Source organism: Guillardia theta (assembly GCF_000315625.1).
Source record: "Guillardia theta CCMP2712 unplaced genomic scaffold GUITHscaffold_67, whole genome shotgun sequence".
NCBI classification, from domain to species: Eukaryota; class Cryptophyceae; order Pyrenomonadales; family Geminigeraceae; genus Guillardia; species Guillardia theta.
In genome coordinates this window covers 121903-141125 of record NW_005434607.1, presented here as the reverse complement: position 1 = coordinate 141125, position 19223 = coordinate 121903, and the positions used below count along the sequence as shown (strand labels likewise).

Here is a 19223-nt window from a genome sequence, read left to right as displayed (position 1 = left end):
CACGAGCAAATATTCACCTGTAGCGATAAATCAAATACACTCAAAACAGCTTCATGCCCACCAATTTATTTGAGTGCAAATCCAGCTGAATAAGTTCGCAACATTTTGCAAATTCTAGAATTTGATTTGATTATTGTTCATCGACACAAGTACACCGCCTTACCATCTGGTAGCTTTGTAATTTGATTTGAATGTGACAAGAAAATTTTGAGATGCATTAAATCACCAATTTCTCTAGGCAAAATTACGATCTGGATGAAAGAAATGTCACTTCAAGATTGTTTGGAAGGCACAAGCTTGACGAATTCACCCGATTTTCAGACATGTCCAATTCAGTCAGCGATTGTAACTTGTTGATGTCAGCGGGTAAAGTATTGATTGAATTGCTCTTCATGCAAAGAAGAGATAATTTTTCAAGTTGCCATACTTCAATAGGGAACACCTATACCCAAAATTAGAAATTCCTGATTCAATTCCAATGTCGCACCCTGAGCCCCTGTTCGCTAAGGTCCAAAGCATCAGTATAAGAAGCCTTCAAGATTCTTGCTAGGTATTCCTACAAGTCTGATCAAATTGATTGGAAACCCACTATTTTACTTACAATAACAAACTTGGACGTCTTCATTCGGATATCTTTCGGTGGGATACGCAAAGGGTTTTCTTCGTACCGGAAAACTTCCAACGTATCTTTGTATAGCAATTCAAGAAGTGGTTCGTTGTCCTCTCTTGTCACCTTCAAGAGCTCCGATTTCTTTCCGCAGAACTTCAATCTTGTTCCTGTCAAACTGATTGAGAAACTTCGATTTCATGGCAAGCCACATAGACCTTTCAATGATTAATTTTCTTAGGCTGGTACAATTCCCAATATTGGAAGGAATCTCAATCAAATCGTTCCGAGATACGTCCAAAACCTCTAGGTTACAAAGTTCAAAAAGTTCTTTTGGTAAAAATGAAACACGGTTTGAAGTTATGTTGAGCTCTTTCATAGCGCTGCAAAGTCTAATATTTGGAGAGAGACGTGTTATTGCATTTCCCGCACATACGAGACGACGGAGCTGATTGAGATCCCCAAGCCCTGCAAGCATTGGACAATGATCCTTTGTTTCCCAGAGCAACATCAAGCACCTGAGTCCAACAGGCGTATGGAATTGTGAGATATCAGAAACTCAGTCAATTTTGTCATGAATCGAAAATTGGTTGGTAACGAATGAATCTAATGAATAAAAGATTTGAACACGCATTTTCATTATCACAAATGTTTTTCACCTGATTGAAGCTCAAATCTAGTTCTTCGAGGGTACCAAGGCACAGAAGTTCAGAAGGAAAGTATTCGATAGCATTGTCTGCAAGATTGATTTTCTTGATATTGCAGAATCGTACAATGGAAGGGCCTGGTAATTCCATGTCACATCACTGCAATTGCATGGAGAAATTTACCGAGGTATGAAAGTCGGTTGCCGGGCATATTTAATGAAACAATATGTTGTAAGTTCTTGGTTACAGGCCTGCAGATTTCACAGCATCATAGAAATGTAAAGCAAATCTGACACCAACATGTGGTCAAGGTTATAGTTTGAAAGTGTGAGTTCTGACGTATCCTGAAGAGCAGGAATCAGTTCCTGGACTTACGAGATGCGACTGACCTTAGCGGAACAGAAAGACGACAGGTACTTCTGAATCGCTTGAAGCCCCCTGCTTCGCACAGATTGCGGAGGATTTCGTAGAGTGGTCACATTCTCGAGATTCAATTCACGGAGCTTGGTGAGAAGACCAACTTGAGGCGGGATCTCAGTGACTGGATTTGAATCGAGAAGAATGACTCGCAGTGACATACAGGCTCCGATCTCAGCTGTGCGGCGGTCAGATGACTCAACAAGGAGAGGTTGCTGACCTGGTAAAGTATTCAAGTTGTTGTGTTGAAGAAACAATAGTTGAAGATTCGTTAGAAGTCCTAAAGTCGATGGAAGTGACACCTTACGAAATCGTGTGAGCAGCTATTGGATCAAACTATCAACACATACAAGCTGGTTGTTCATCAACCGTAATTCGTATAGATTGAACAGGTTTCCAATAAGATCAGGTAAAACAGTAAGCAAATTATTTTCAAGGTATAGCTCCTTGATCATCATCAGATTGGGTAATTGATTGTTGAAGAGGTCATCTACACAGGCAGTCAACCACCATTATCTCTTCGTTGTGTTTGTTGATCAGCGGAGATTTACCTGGAATTGACATCAATTTCATTTTCTCTAGGTGGACTGTTCCTGTCCTGAAACCTTGTTTGAATCTTGTCTTAACTTTTTCAGAGATTGGAATCTCTGCAGGCATCATAGTTTGACTGTTACAGGTCCGAGTCTGTGTGTTTGTGTTTTACAATGCTTCAACATCACCAGAGCAGCGCTTCTGTTGGTTAAGGAAGATCCTATATCTAGACACAAGGCTGACGCATTTGATAGCATCTCCTTGCATCGTCATCTGGACCCTCCAGAATTCTTCCTTACATCGCAAGCATCTTTCGTCAGGTTCCCGATCCTGCATTTTGGCGCTGTTATGGTGTAGGGTCGGTCAGGGATTTTTAGCAGGCTCGCCTCGGGCACGACGACGGGGGTGGGGCGATGGTGACGTGACCATCATGAGCATGGAGGAACACAGACAGGCGCAGAGGGAGGCAGCGAGGCAGGGAGGCGAACGAGTTTGTGGAGAAGGATAGTTGGGAAGGGCTGATTTTAACGCTCATGGCAGTTCAACATGTCGAGGAGTTTGCCATCAGGGATACTTCTTGTGTTCCTAGTGAGAATATCACCCAGATATCAACCATCGTTAACGAGTTCTGCTTTAGATCTCTCTTTTCCCTCATGGGTGTGAAGGGAGTGCGCTTGGAGGCGAGGAGCTGTCAGCGAAGGAGTTCAAGCAAAGAGTGGTTTGTTGTTGATGCTCTCTACATCGAATTCAGGCTGAAATTGCTTATCTCCACTTAGATTGATAGTCAGGATGTCTGGGTAATTCTGTTCTATGCTCCCTGGTGCGGCCATTGCAAGGTGAAAAGAGGAAAAGCTCCTTGCGTCCATAGCGAAATTGACTTGCGATGCGAAGGCCCTCTTTCCGGAATGGAAGAAGTTTGCGGATGCGGTATCGCCTTCAATCAAAGTGGGGCAGGTTCGCAGACTTCTCTTTGATACGATGGTTCGTTTTAACTAGTTGGGCAACAGGTGAATGCTGATGAACATAAGGACCTGGCTGGACAGTATGGTGTGAAAGGATTCCCAACAATCAAACTTTTCAGCACGAACAAACGGAATCCTTCTGTAAGTTCACCTTTGACTTGAACGTGAATATGATAGTATTTACTTCAGGATTATAATGGTCAACGGAATGCGAAAGCATTAGCTCAATTCGCTCTGAAAGCGATCCAAGATGCAGTGATGGGGAGGCTTGGAGGAGTGAATTCCGAAAAGGAATCCAGCAGCTCAAGGCAGCGTTCGGGAGGGAAATCGCATGTAATTCATCTGAACCAAGCTGATTTTGAATCCAAGGTGTTGAATAGCAAAGAGGATTGGCTAGTTCAATTTATGGCACCGTGGTGCGGACATTGCCAACGACTTAAACCAGAGTGGGAGGATGCAGCAAATCAATTGGCCGGAGAATTCAAGCTGGGGGTTGTAGACGCAACCGCAGAGACCGGACTAGCAGGACAATATGGAGTCCAGGGATATCCGACAATCAAACTTTTCAAGAGCGACAATGACGGAAAGAAGATTCCAGTTGACTACAACGGGGGGAGGACTGCGAGTGATATAGTACAATATGTCACAATGCATCTCGAATCGACTGGAACCATGAGACCGATACCAGAAATCAACAGCTTGAAAGTGTTCAAAGACGAATGCAATGAAGATTGGCATGGCATTTGTGTCTTGACATTCCTTCCGCAAATATTGGACGACCAAAGCGCCGGACGCAATGCGAGGTTGAACAAATTGTCAGAGGTCAAGAAGAAGGTAGGAAGAACTTTTCGATTCATGTGGACATCTGGCGGCGAAAGCTATGAGCTCGAAGAGAAGATGGGATTGGGCTTCGGTTATCCCGCGTTGGTGGCAATCAGCCCTTCGAAGAGGCGGTACGCGGTGATGCGAGGAAAGTTCGAGGTCAAATTCTTGCGAAAATCCGTCAGTTTATGAGAATCACTTTTACCCTGTAGATTTCGGATATTGATTTGTTCCTTTCCAATGTACTTCGCGGACGGGAGGTGGAGATTGATGAATGTGCTTGGACATGAAATGTGATTGCTGCTTTTCAGGCAACTTCAGAGTTGAAACCCTGGCCTCCCAGCTTTGCGAAGTATCCTGAATGGGATGGAAAGGTTGAGCGATGACTCTTGGTTTTGCCTTCTTGACAGTGGAATGCAGGATGCTGTCGTGGAAGGCAATCAAGCGGAAGATTAGTTGATGTGATCATGAAAGAATTCTTCGTGAGAGCACAGAGGTTTTGGAGCGACAGAATAGCGACAAGGTCATCACGTTCGTTTTCCCTTGACAGCTAAAAGCTAGTTTTAGAAATAGATGGATTTAAGATAGAGAGGTGTTGCTTTTCTCTTGCCTTCCCGCCTCTTTCACCTTGTGACGTTGATTGAAGATTGTTGATTGTCGTAAGGCGGAGTGCGCTTCATGGTTATTGGATCCGATTAAGGGAATAATTATTCGCTGCTATCGAACTCGAAAACAAAAACAAATCTTTACTAAAAGAGGTTTTGTGGACAAGAAAAGTCTAAATTACGCGACGAAGACTGCTAAGCAATCATTGGAAGAACAGTACAAAAATACTCTTGCAGGAGGAAATATCAATCTTGGAGTTCCCGATCAGTCGAAAAATTTGGAGTGGAATTTTCGACTTCTTGTTCGTGCGCACGGCACGATGTTCAATCATCGCTGTTGAGCACTAGGGCAGCTCCTTGTAAGGTCCAATGACTTGGATGCTCTCCAGTATCAAGATCTGCTTCAAAGACTAGCCCTACACCTGCCGCATTTTTCCTGGCTGATGTGACATACACGGGAGCTCGAAAGGTGTTGCTCAGCTTGAGCCTGTGAGCCTCGACCGGAATCACTTGAATGATTGGCATTTCTTGAATCAACACTTTGGGATTTTGCTTCACCAGCAAACCCTTTTCAATGTCCCAGGCTGCCCCTTCAATGTATGTACCGGAAACGTAGCATCCGTCCAGTAGCTTCTCACTGATCTCTTCTTCATGGCGGAATTTGGTGACCTTGGTGTAAAGGGTCGATTTATCTAGCGGCCATCTCTTACGCCTGCAGGTTGTCTGAACAACAGCTGCAAGATACGTCTCGGGAATCGACAGACCAGAGAGCCAGATAACCTTCAGCTCTCCCTCTTCCACCCACCTAGAAAATTGCTCTTGTCTTCGATTCCAATACTTGATCCAATTTGCCAGGCCTTTCCTGGTGTCTGGAGTGCGTTTCAACCACTGTGTTGGGAGAACTCCGTTGAGAAGCGCTTGTCCGATACTGTCAAGTTCAGCGCTCATTCCAAGCTCTCCTTTTAAGGCTCGTTGAAGATCGTTCAGACTTGTTCTCATATAGTTATTCAGAGCATTCCAATGGTCGAGTTCCTGTAGGAGAACAACCTGGAGTGGAGTTAGCGTGCCATTCTCATTCGCCATATGCCGCCTGAGGACTGGCACGTCATACTCAACAGGAATGTCAGATTGAATGTCACGAGCTACTCGTGATATCATGTCCTCACTGCTGACTCCACCTCCTCCGCCCCCTCTTGGTTGCATTTGTACCATCCCGGTCCAGAGTTCTTTAGTTGCAGATGTCATATAACTAATCTCAGCGTTTGGATGAAGTCCGAAAACTTCTGGACTGGTCACCAAAGGGAGTTGTTCAATCATTTCCATGCATGTCGAGAGGGAGGCCTTCTCTGGAAGGGAGTAGTCATAATCCTTGTTCTTGAAGAAATGAAAAGGTTGGAAGGCGTCAAACAAGAAGTCACCCATGTACTCGTGGATGTAAGTTGTTAGGACGCGTCTATCAAAATCGCATGTGACTCTCCCGCCGTACATGGCGTCTCCTATCAAGTACCGCAGGCTTCCCCATGGAGTAGCTTCCTGCTTCTCTTCGTGTGTCTTTGTAAGATAATACTCCATCAATTGCATGGAAATTCGAAAATCAGATTCGTTGAAGTCGTAGCCAACGTTCCATCCGACCTTGCCGTATTTCCTCCTTTCTTGCACTACAGCGTGAAAAAAGGCCAATACATACACGAGGGGCTTGAAAGCATAATGTGGACAAGCCTCCAGAGATTCATCACTAATCTTTGAGAAACTTGCACGCATGTTGAGTTTCAACCCATTCGGCGGTTCTGTCACGACTTTGAGGCATTTCTGCAAGATACCCAAGGGAAAAGCGTCCGTCGGATCCGTCGTCATCCAAAGTCTGAAGTCAGCATGAGGTTTTGTGTTGTGTTCCAAGATCTTTTCTAATGTCTTCAACCAACTCGATAGGAGATGGCAGTTCAAAAGCATTACCCATTGTCCTCTTGAGGCCCCTGTTTCAAGCATTTGACCAGCAGCTTTTCCTTGCCCTTGGCCCAATGCAATGAATTTCATTTTTGGGCCACCAAACCCAAGTTTGTCGGCAAGATTGAAAACATCAAAGGCTGGATCTGCTCCTGGGCTAAGGATGAACAAAACCGGAATGTGTGGAGAGCTTTGCTCAAATACTTTCATATAATTCAACACTGGAGGTTGTACGTACTTGTCACTCATTTTCTCTATTATGAAAATTTGGGTGGCTGCTGTTACACGATCTGGCCGAAAACATCGCAGGAGACAGAGCTTCTGGAAGGAATCAAGACTGTCAGAGTAACCCATAGGAATCGAAACACGCTCGAGAGCCTCCAAGTCATACCATTCTTTCCATGTTGGTTCGTTCTGCTGAATATCTTGAATTAGGTTTTCAAAGGCTGAATTATGATGAAGACGGCTGAGATCATGCCAACCAGCTTCTGAAATCCATTCGTACGGTGGAGTTTCTTTTCCTCCGATTTCCAAGTTACCCTTGATGAAGAAATCAAGAAGTTCTAGATCAATATCATTTCTCTCTTTCAGAATCATGCACGTCATCTGGAAGGAGAACAACAACTTGTGCCGTTCGAAGAGTCCCATACAGGTATAGTTGTAGCAACTAAGGGTCAAATGCTCCATCACATTCAAGACTCTCCCTTCCAAACTAGCATCTTTCTTTGATCGCTCCAAAGAAAGATTGAAAACTTGCAAGAAGGCAGATAGAGCATACTCATACATCATGTTGAGTACCGACAACCCTGCCATGGCAAAGTACAATACTGATCCTCTGATTGCAATGGGCATGTAACCTTCACGAGTTCTTTCAATTTCAGTTGCCGTCTGATTTGCAATTTGTATTTTGGATGCAATTTCAACGGCGGTAGCCTTGGTCTTTTCTAGGGTTAGCACCAAATCTTCATTTTCCAGCAAATTTCCCGTCGCATAAGCAAGCTCTCGAAGCAATGTGTCCTCACATTTCTTCAAAAGAATTTTGTTTTCACTTAGCTCTTGAACTAGATTTTCACGCAATTCCTCAAGATCAGGCCTCTCGTGTTTGACTACCACGTTCAAGAGCTGATCTGCCAACCCTTTCTGAGTAACGCTGTAGTTGATGATCATCGTTTGTCCAAAAATTTCTGGGCTGTAATGCGGATTCGAAAGTTTTGTTGTGAAGTAAAGCCGAAAGTTTGAATCCCAATCCACTTCTTTGTCGCCGAGCTTTACAAAGCTTCTTCCTCCCACATTCTTGATATCCTTGTCAAGCACAGGAGAGATTACTGGATCGATGTATTCATCGATATTTTCAAAGAGAAATGGAAATCCGTAATTGACGCACATTTCCAGAATCTTTAGGAAATCATTATCATTGAAGGATTTCGTTCGGCCCTCCAATTCCTTTCCTTCCTTCTTCTTGATCCACGTGACGGCCTGCATTTGCGGATCGATACACAGAGGCCATCGACTTGCTCTGGTTGTCAGAATACCGTTCTGAACTGACAACTCATCCGACGGCAATCCTTCACCCTCCCATTTGCTCAACTCGACGTCACTGGTTAGCATTTTCTGCAGCAGGAACGGCTGAGAAAGTGGTATCTGCTTATCAGTAATGTCAAGCATCCAAGTCTGGTTCAGAATGGATGATCTGAACGAGAAGTCGAATGCTCCCATGTAGCTCAAGAAAGCAGAACTTAACAAACAATCTCCATCAATTTTTGCCCTTTCTTCACCCAAGGATTTGATATCTTCATTCCAACGTTCTCTCTCACTCGATAATCCTGAAATTAAGCGCTCAGCTACAGACAACAATGCAGCCATTTTGTCAGCTTCATTCTTCAATGCTTCTTTTTCTGCTGTCCGTTGCTCAAGGTCATTTCGAAGAACTTCCAATGTGTGGCTTATTTCTGCCAGCTCCTTTTTAAGCTTTGAAAGATCTTTCTCATTCTTCTGTTGATCCATCTCCGCTTGTCGTACTGCAGCACGCATTGGTTCAATCCTTGACGACACATCGTAGTAATTTACCATTGCAGAGACCCACTGCAACAGTCCAGCAGCCGCTATTGAGATGGATTTCAGATCCTGGGGATTGAATTTTGGATCTTTGTAGTATGATTTGACTCGATTCACTTGCTTTGATGTCAGTCCGTCTTTGTTGAAATTCACCAATGAGGCAAGAAATCCAGTGTCTGACATCATAGCTTTAGCACCCTTCCACGAGATGTCTTCTACTTTCTTGAAAATGCAAACACATTCGCAAACTGCCGCAACAAGCGGGGCAGGCTTAGCAAAAGATCGAATCTCAGTGATATCATCTTTTCTTAAATTGTTCAGCGCTTCAGCAGCCTCTTGAAGCGCTGGCATGGCATATGCAAGCTGACTTTCTGCATCTTCTTTTTGTTCGGCAATCTTCTGTTTCATAATATCAAGCTCTTTCTCCTTCGCCGTGGCAAACTCTTGTTTTGCCACCGCATCCGCAGTATTTGCTTCAATTTCAACTAACATTTCTTCTACCTCCTTGGACTTTGATTCCACGATCACAGTCTTTTCTGCAAGTTCTTGCTGCAACTTTGCAACCTCATCTGCAGCTTGCACAAGTTTGGATAGTCCTCCATCGAGTCGCTTTATCATTTCCTCATTTTCATCTCTTTTGCTATTCAATTGCTGCTTATAGTTGGAAATGAAGTCCAAAAAGTTTTTCGGGGAGACATAGTTATATCTTCTTACACTAGAAAGATATTCAGCGCTCTTTTGCCTGACGGATTCATGGACATTTTTGAAGTGCTCTATTATCTTCGGCCTTAAATTGTCATCCAACTTTTCTGAGGACAGGAATCGGCCTGCAACGGAAAGAAGAGCATCTTCAGGCCAGGGTGTGAACCAGTCTATCGTGGTATTGTTGACCATGCCAGGAAAGTTTCTGCATCTCGTGCGTAGATTTTCTCCAATGGGCGACATTGCTAAAACAATATGAAGATTATCACGACATCTGTCTATGAAGAAGTTCATACAGTTCTCTTTTGTCTCAACAATTCCTTGTTGAGCAACTGCTTCTCTTACACTTGCGACCAAAACATCTTTCTCATCTTCAGCAAAAAGCCCGGGAACCATTCCAGAAGCCAGCATATTGTTTATCCATTCCAGGAATCCCTCTTCAACAACATGTGCATCGGTGAAAAGAAACACTGTTTTCTGATTTTGTTGGCCTAGTATTCCATAGAGTCGCTTCAAATCCTCTTTGAACGAGCTCTCATTGTATCCTCTGGACAGAGTAATTTCGAAGAGTCCACAATCTGCCGCAAACGATGAAAGTCGAGTCAAACTTTGTTTTCCGCTTCCACCGACACCCACCAGAAGCAGATTTCCACGTGGCATTTCAAGAACTCTCTGTAGCCTCACCAAGTGCTCCAAAGCATTGTCAAACAGAACAAGATTCATCTTTTTCTGTTTTTGGTTGTAATTTTGTAGGATTCGTTCAAAGCAATCCTTAACAACATCGTATGAAATCATGTCTTCGTATAATCTTGGTGCAAACTCTTCCATTTTAGAGTCGTTTGCGTCATCATCTGTATCCAGGAAAAGATTTTTGAAATCTCCAAAAAGAATAGGATTCTCCAAGATGTAGTCTGCATCACTATTGTACGCAGATTTGACGAGGTTCTGTATGAGACCTTGAACATACTCTCTATCATCATCTGAAACCAGTCTGTCATGAAATACTCGAAGACATTCATTTCTCCATACTCGAACTACACTTGCAACTGAGTCAAACTTGTCCGGTGTCATTTGCAAGAGTCCCTGGTAAACCCTGCCTAGATCACGTAGATTGAAAAGGTAATGAAATTTGCTGGGCGTTGGAGGCAGATTGACAGCAATGAGGTCATAGAGAGAAAGAGTCAAATCTGTCAATTTTTGAGAGGCTTGCTGAATTTGTGGTGGGAACCCTTCCAGATGCTTCTTCAACATCGACTCGAAGATGGTTGTCAGTGAGGTCTTGGATGGGAATGGAATGTTGAAAACGCTGAACATTGAAGTAAACCTAGGATCCAGGGAGCTTCTGGCTCCTCCAGGAGGGCCCATAGCCCCTAAGTAACAGCAATCTTTGATATTCTTCCAGTTTGTTCCTTCTCCAGACTTGAAGTTCTCTCCTCTTTCATACAGCCCTCCCCTTCCAATCAACAACTTCAGTAGTGCTATCGGCTGTTGTGTTCCGTATAAGTCCATTTTTGGCATATTCATATCATCTATGAATATCAAAAGCTTTTTGCCACCTGACGGACCATACGTATCTTTCATTCTCTTTTCCAGCGATGCTTCAATGTTGCGCTGCAATGCAATACTAGTTGTCCTAGAAGAGAAATTTATTCCTATGTTGGAATATTGATCGGTGGATAGATTTTTCAAAAAATTTTGAATGGTAACAGTTTTGGCGGTACCCACGGCACCACAGTACATTACGGGACGGAATATTTTGACATTCCATTCCAGGTGGTAGGTGTATGTAACTGTATCTATAGTTGGGACGATTATGTTTGAAAATGGCATTCCAGGAACATGCTGGTATTCAGTAACATTTTCTTGCCACGGAATCCATCTGCTCAAGTTTGAATCGAAGTAGAAATGATACAAAGTTGGTAAAGAACCTGGCAAAGAACCAATCCCAACACTTTTGCTGCTTGAAACAGGCATTCCTGATATTTCTTTTACGATCTTATCGAATCTTTCCCGGCAATTTTCGAGGATTGAGGCCCCAACAGACCAACATAAGCAGAAAATAACAATCGATTCCAAAATCCCGGAATCATTGATTTCGTTCTCTCCATCTAACATGGCACCCAGCATTGCGCAGAATTGTGTGGCATAATTTAAGTCAGTTGAGTTGACAATTGCATCTGGCTTTGGGGCGAATTCATTATCAGGCATGAGCCCATCGACCACAAAGCTTATGCACTTCATGAGGTATTTTGACAATATTGGCTTCAAATTCGTAGCCTGAGTCATGTCAGACCTCTCATTGAGCCACTTCCACACATACGGCTCGAATCCTAAATTCTTCGGATCAACAAATACAATCCCACACCTACTTACAGTCGCAGGTGAAGCGTAAATCAGATTTCCTACTTCAAATAGCAGTTTGCAGTGATCTGCAACTCTGATTCTTTCACCATTTGGCAATGTCAACAACTTGTTATCATCCATTACAGAATTCATGTTCTCCACCCAAACAGCATCCACATCCGAATCAAATACGATATATCTCCTCTCATTCTCTTTTCCTGGTGGTAGAGGTTTGTTCACATCACGGAATATATTTGAGAGGAGACCATCTGCCCACTCGCGAGTGACGGGGTCCAGAACACCGTAAAGCTCGTTCACTGTTTGAGCCTTGGCATTCAGAACAAATAGCTTTGTTGGCCAACCCAAATCTGTTTGTGCCTTCTGTAAGGTGACTAAAACAACAGTTTTTCCTCCGCCAGTGGGACCTACGACCATCGTTGTGTGTCGTGTCAACATCGTTTCGTAAAGCTGAATGGTCTTGTCAATTTGCTCATAGAATACTTTGTATCCACCTTCTTCGAGTTTTTGCTGTATTGCTGTCTTCAAAGCAGGTTGTTGAACTCTTGGACATTCTAAACCAGGAAACAAGTCGTTAATCAGGCCCAAGAAGAGCGGAACATCTTCAAAAATAAATTTTGGCACATTCATGTCACGCAATGCACGCATCAAAACCATATCTTCACCAAGACTTGAATTTTGTGGATCTCGCTTTAAGCCACCGGCCATAACAAGCACTGATTTGAGTGCTCGCAAGCCAAAATCGTAATGTGGCTGTTTCGAACATTGCTCTTTAGCAAGTTTGTACAGTACTACCATCTTGCGAGCAAGCACTCTTGCTGTCTCAAAACCTTCTGAATATAGCATAATTTCGCAGATCTGCTGTAGGTTTGGAACTATCATCGTTACTGGGCGAAACATGGCTTTGAGATTGTCTGGCAGCTCCACTCTTCCTGCATATCCAGGATTCATCGTAATGAAAAATCCACATGTGGATATCAACGAAATCTCCCTTCCTTCAAATTGGAATCTTTTCAATTCACCACTGAGGGCATTGAACACTGTCTTTAGCTGCGCTGAAACAACTGATAGAACCTCTAGATTGATTCTATTGAATTCGTCAAAGCAACCCCATGCTCCGCATTGGCACAAACCAGAAAATATTGTTCCCATGGCCTGGTAATCCAAACCTTCTCCACAATTAAAAACAACACATTGGGTACCCAAAGCTTTTGCCAAGTCCTTCGTTGTTTCCGTTTTTCCTGTCCCAGCTGGACCAGCTGGTGCAGCCCCTAATCGAAAGCTTATTGCAGTTGTGATCGTCATATAACAACGATCCGTTAATGGCGTAATGACCAGCCTTCCATTCAGTCCCATGTATTCATAGCCATAGAGAATTTCTGCTGTACATTGACGGACAACACAATTGTCTCTCACTCTCTCCCAGTAGAAACGAAGCTGGCTTTCCCACGCAAATTCTCTGATATCCATTATGCTGTCACGAATAAATCGATCAACGACATCTCTGGCGTGGACATCAACAATAATTTGAGTATTAACTTTCTTCCTCATCAGCTTGTGCAAGTCTTTTCGAACTTCTCTCACCAGATCATTCACTTCATCTTTCAATTTATGTGCGTAAGATTTCATGGCATTTTTGTCGCCATTTTTGACCTTGTTGAAAACATCTTCAATCGCCCAAGTCCACCATATTTTGATACCAGTCTGGCAACACATTCCCAAAGAATCATCCATCCATTTCAAACGAGCCACCTTTGGATAGTGAAAAACAGATTCTTTCATGATTTCTGCAAGAGTTTTTTTCATCTCCAATGCAACATTCGTCATCCAATTTTCTACTGGTCCTTCTACAGGCACGACAGTACGAAAATCAAAGGTTTCACCCTCAGCAGATATCATTCCTTTCACGATTTTGTTGTTTCGTGCAAATATCAGCTCGTTGCAATTGTCGAACAACTTCAACATATGTTCTTGGATTGAAGTCACATCTGAAGTACCCAGTATACTAAGCAGCTCATCATCAGATATGAAGAAAAATCTTGGAAATGAGTTCCTTTTTGTTTCTAAGTAATCAGTCAAGCTTTTCTGACACTTGTCCAATGCAGATGACATGTCAGTCAATTGATCCACTCGACCTTCGGCAGTACATGCGGTCTTCGCATTTCTGTTTTTCTTGGTGTCATCCATGATTTTCATCCATGTCTTGTCAAGCTTATCGAATTCTTTTGCTGCTTCTGGCAGCTGCAGTCGGATATCATCTGAGCCTATGAAAATTCCTTCAAGATACTGCCATTTTCTCTGAACAATGAGCCAGATATCGCAACACTCACCAATCGTAGATAAAATTTTTTCCCAGGATTTTACTTCTTCGAGAAATGGAACCACAAACTTGGAGCTCCCCATGGCTTGAAGTGCTGTCATATTTTCATCGATCGCATTCATGATGTCATCTGTCCCCTTTAGAATGTAACCGCGGGGGATCTCTCCCTTGCTATAAGGAAACAATTCTAATGAAAGTGTTGCCCAGGTGTCCTTTATTTTGCTGAGGCCGTTCTCTATCGCAAGCTCCTTCGAAGCAGCATTGCAAATTTCGTTAACTTGATCGCTGAATTGTTCCAAATTCATTTCGAAAAGCTTACCAAGCGTGAAAGAGTTGGGGTCCAGATTATATGATTTTCCAGTCAAACTCATCAATTTTTGCCAATGCCGTTCTCTCAATGAATCAGATTTCAATTTGACAAGCAATGGGATAGTTGATTCAAATTTTTCTAGTGCTTCAAGGACTTTTGCATACACTCCAAGTTGGCGGGTCAATTTTGGCAACTTCTTGAGATTTGATATCAATTCCTCCATTCTTTCAGTCAAACTAGAAATGTTCAGATCCTTGAAGAACAACGTCCCAGACCATTCTTGAGTCTGTCTGAGGAATTCCTCATATTTGGAGTATATGGTATCCAGACTCTTTAAACTCGATTCCATCATTGCAATTTCCGGATAAGACATGACTTCAAGTCCAAACAAAAGCTGCGCAGCTGTCAACTCATCCTTCATCTTCCCAACGTCCGAAATCCTGTCCTTGTAGGATATCATGCGTTCAAGACCTTGATCCAATGACGCATCGCCAAGGTGGATATCTGGAGAGTCAGGTCCATTTTCCTTGAATTCTTTCATCAACTTCTTGGTTTGAAGCACTAGATCATCAACTTGATTCTGAGTAACCTCACAAAAATTCTTTTTGATGGATCTCAACTTGTAGTCTACTTCCTTCGATTCTTCACACAAGTCATACCATGAATTTCGAATACTTCGAGCCAGTTCTCGAACTGATTCCTCTGAAGGATACTCAAACATACCAAGTGTTCGAAACTGCTCTTCAACTTCCATAAACTTTTCTTCCATGATTGGAGTCAAATTTCGAATGTCTCCAATCAATCTCACGATGTCTTTGAGTGTTTCAAGATTGTCTGGAGCTTCCGTTAGTTTTGCTCGCTTAGAAGTGAGCGCTTCATTTAGACTCAATGTATTTTGCTTGGCAGTCTCATGCATCGTTTTGCCAATCGTCATGATCCAAGAGTTCGCCTCTCTTTCAAGGTCTGAAATCAGTGGGTGGCACGAAATTTGGATGAAGTCAATATCTGTCACAGGCCTTTCTTCTTTGATTTGAGATCGCACTTTCTTGTAGTAATATAACTTCTCCTCGTAGTCAACAAATGTGGGGTTGGATTTCATGAACTTCTCCAAGACAGCAGCTTTGTCATGCTTCCATAAACCCGAATACCTCTTCCATTTTTCCAGAAAGCGTTTCAAATTTGCAAATGCCTTTTGTACCGACTGATTCAATGTAAGCATCATTTTGATGATAGTAGGATCAGCAGAAATATCACTGTAGAATGAATAAATTACAGGCTCTTCTTCTTCTCCATGAAAATATTGTGGTGGCGTTTCGATGCAGGTTCCTTTCATCCAGCGAATAAAAGACTTTGTGCTCTCGACCGTGTTTTTGACCATCTTTTGGAAAAGCTTGTGCATGTCTGTTAGAGCAGGAGAAACAACAATATCTGGTGCAACAAGACTGGCTGTTACTCGAAAAATCGGTGGATGTCTTGCATCCAAGGATGTGAGATTGACGTTCAAAAACACATAGAATTGATGCAAGGATCTGTGCACACACCGCGTCAAGGCTTTGAAGATCAAACTTTCCCAATGTTTGTAATAACTTTTCAATGCAGGTGATTTGTTTGTACCACTTCCGGCTACAATACCTTCAATTTTACCCATTTGTTCCTTAATTGTTCGATATTTCTTCACCATGGTTTCAACAGTAGAACTACGATTCTTTTCCACGTTTTCATAAAATTCCTGCATATCCATTATGCTTTTGCCATCAAGTTCCCCAGGATCAACCAACTGTGCATTCATGATCGATAGCACCACAGATTCAATGTTTGAAGCGCTCATTTGAACCTGTTTCAACGTAGTAGAAAACTCGTTGATGTGCTTGGTACATCGCTCCATATACTCCTTGATGGCTAGCGAGTTCCAGTTGAGAGGATCAAAGCCAAATCGTATGGTCGTCTCCAAATCTTGTATCTGTACATGAAGCAGTTCTTCCTCAGCAGGTGAAAGTGACTTGACAACATGATGGTAATGATCCAGCATAATTTTCAAGGCTTCGACATATTCATAATACTTTTCTTCCTGGAGTGCGACATTCAATGCATTTTCCGGTACTGCTATACCCATTCTGTCAAGATACTTAGCCTCTTGTATGATTGTGACAAGACTCCGATCAAAATTAACAACAATTTTTCCATTGACCTCCGTAAGGACTGAACTTTTCAAATGCTGAATGACAGCATCTTCAACTTTAGATTTCCATCCTTCAACTAGATCGTTTTCGTACAATCTCATCATTCTTCCAACCTCAACGTAAAATTTGGTTACCAATTGTCCTTCTTCTCCAGACATCATATCTTCATAAGATTGAAACCTTATAATTGATTTCTTAATTCTGTAAAACAAAGCCCTGGACCAAGCAATTGCACCTGCCACCGGTGGCTGGTTTTTGAATTTTGGAGGATTGGATTTGCTAGATAGAAAAAGGTCCTTCACTAGATGAACTTCTTCCTTGTATCTACCCAGGATATCAGAAAATTTGTCCATCATCTGCTTGTTGATTGAGTCTCGAGTCTTGATGTGTTTGAATTTTTGTAGAAGATCAAAAGCACCCTCAGCAGATCTAAGCTTCTTGAATGACTCATTGATGAAAGTTTTAGTCTCCTCTTCGATTCTTGAGACGTCTTCTCTGAATCGATGCATGATTGCTTCCCAACTTGACTGAAATCTTCGGTCAAACAGATCGAAAGGAACTGACTCTAGCGGGTAGACGAGAGCATTCACCCTAGTAAGAACATCATCGATTCCCTTTGAATCGCCAGTCACTGCTTTCAACTCTGGCCCAAGGATGTTGTGGAAGTGCTCCAAAACTAAAGCAACGTCGTGGATATCATTACAACAGCTGACCATGTAATCAGTTCGGTCAAAAAGCCGTTTTCTATCAAATTCCCATCTCTGATCTCTGCCTGATTCTTCAATCTTTTGTCGAACTTTGAAATAAGCTTCTTTCCATTTTTCAAGGACATTCTGTGCATCTCCGATCATCTTTTTTGCTTCTGCCAGTTCAATCCTGAACAGAGTCTTCACATCAAGGTCCTGGGCAACCCTCTCGGCAAGTTCGAAGGCAATCCTTTCCATCAAAGGAACCATACGCTCGTCCGTGTTGTAATGTCTAGAAATTACCCATACCATACGTATAGCATTCATCATCGGAGGAATTGTATCTGTTATTTCATTCAGAGATCCTTGCGAAATACTCTTGAAATGTCTTTCAAGTGTTGACAAGAACTTGACATTGTCTTTTGCTTCTACATGCAATTTCAACAGCGTGGAAGATTGCAATTGGAATTCTCTAAATGCATCCGATTCGAAACTATTGCTCATGTTCTCAAGAATTTGAATCACTTTCTTCACATTCGGAAGGTTCAGTTGCTCGTATAAAGTAGAAAGTGATGCATTTCGTGACCTCCAGAACTCAACTTCAGCGAGTGGTCCCTTGCCTACCGGAACCTTTGCCATTTCTGCTTCAACGAGCTTTTGAATTTGACTCGACCAATCCATAACAGTCGATTCTAAATCGCCGACAAGGGAAGGATTATTGCTTATCAATGCTTCATCTTCAAAGCTGACGCTCGGCAGATTCAGTTTGACTTCACCTGCCACCTGTAAGACAGCATGGTTGACTTGTGATAAGAATTTCTGAAGACTATGCATTAGTTCCATTTCTACGTCTTGATGCATAGATTTGTCTGCAGCTGCTGTGTCTTTCTCTAGGATCGGCAGGTACACTTTGGAAAGGATTTGCTCCAGCATTATCAACGTTGGTGCACACAAAAGACCAAAGTCAACATTCTCTTCCAAGTCTTTTAAAGTCTTGATTGTGCCATTTCCTTTGATGAAATACAGAATCCTTGTGTCTGGGGGAGCTGTGGGGTAACCGCCTGTCATGCACTGAAGTACCATCTTACGGCTTGTCGTCGTGGTGGTGATCTCCACGCCTTTATAAGCTTGCATTTGACCGTTGGTCCGATCCTCATCTGGAGATGTCGAACGATGGTCCGTTTCCTCATCATGCTTCTGGTCATTTTCATCATCCTTGTCTTCATTCTCAGGGGGAGGAACTTGATTATCATCAAGCTGTAAGTTCTTTAAATCAGGAGAACTTTGTTTGGATTCCTTGGATACATCCTCTGCAACTCAAGATTAAAAGAAAACTCCCTCTGATATGAACAGGTTTTACCTTCTTGCTGATGAACCTTGGTTTCCTCCTCCACCGCATAGAAAATCAATGCTGCATCGAAGGTCGCATCTCCTTTTGAATCGAAAAATTCTTTCATTCTTTCTGAATACTCTCGCCCTTGCCCATCTTGTCTCTGCGCAAGCTCCTCGAATATTGACTCGCTCACGCAAAGATTGCTGCATACTATCAGCCGCAGCCATCCGAGCCTCTCGTCCATGTCGGCCCGCCCACTTCCAACCGTTGCTGGCGGCGTTGAAAATGCGACTAGTCTCTGAGGCGAGCCCGGATGCAGAGGATTCCGAAGTTCAGTGACTCGGCCGGCCCGGCCCGGCCGCTTGGGCCGCCTGGCCGCGGCAGTCGGTCACGCCGACGGTTGGGACTAACTTCCGGTACTGTCACCGTACGCCGAGTACACAAAACTCTCAGCCCTAAGGCTCATAACCGATCGGATGGATTGTATGCCGCGCTGAGTAGCGAAGTTAGAGCAGGTAGGTGATTGACTTCTGAGATAAGAGTATTTATAAAGCAGAGCAAGAGACTGGAAGGATAGAAGATAGTAAAAGGTTAAGAGATATGCTAGTAGAGAGAAAAGAAGTGAGAAGAGAGGGAGAATGAGAGGAGAAGGAAGAGAGAGGAGAAGGAAGAGAGAGTGGAGAAGGAAGAGAGAGAGAGGAAGACAGGACCCCATGCTTATATACAGATAACCAGGGGTAT

The 19223-nt window shown here is 43.0% G+C and overlaps 3 protein-coding genes across 3 annotated transcripts; 1 reads left to right on the top strand and 2 right to left on the bottom strand.

Moving 5' to 3' along the window:
- Positions 1-1021: 1021 nt before the first annotated feature.
- GUITHDRAFT_113443 (hypothetical protein) lies at positions 1022-1832 on the bottom strand (the record flags this gene model as incomplete). The annotated part of the gene is made up of 5 exons (XM_005827337.1): positions 1022-1075; positions 1267-1391; positions 1438-1505; positions 1549-1598; positions 1644-1832. The coding sequence occupies 5 exons, from the start codon at positions 1830-1832 to the stop codon at positions 1022-1024; spliced, it is 486 nt and encodes a 161-aa protein (XP_005827394.1).
- Positions 1833-2740: 908 nt separating this feature from the next.
- On the top strand, positions 2741-4442 carry GUITHDRAFT_164660 (hypothetical protein; the record flags this gene model as incomplete). Its single annotated transcript, XM_005827336.1, has 10 exons — positions 2741-2790; positions 2840-2920; positions 2979-3038; positions 3094-3156; positions 3210-3305; positions 3354-3497; positions 3534-4145; positions 4199-4246; positions 4298-4360; positions 4407-4442. The coding sequence occupies exons 1-10, from the start codon at positions 2749-2751 to the stop codon at positions 4440-4442; spliced, it is 1245 nt and encodes a 414-aa protein (XP_005827393.1). The 5' UTR covers positions 2741-2748.
- A 50-nt stretch (positions 4443-4492) lies between these two features.
- Positions 4493-18726, bottom strand: GUITHDRAFT_159945 (hypothetical protein; the record flags this gene model as incomplete). The annotated part of the gene is made up of 2 exons (XM_005827335.1): positions 4493-18159; positions 18510-18726. The coding sequence occupies 2 exons, from the start codon at positions 18724-18726 to the stop codon at positions 4916-4918; spliced, it is 13461 nt and encodes a 4486-aa protein (XP_005827392.1). The 3' UTR covers positions 4493-4915.
- Between the last annotated feature and the right edge of the window lie 497 nt (positions 18727-19223).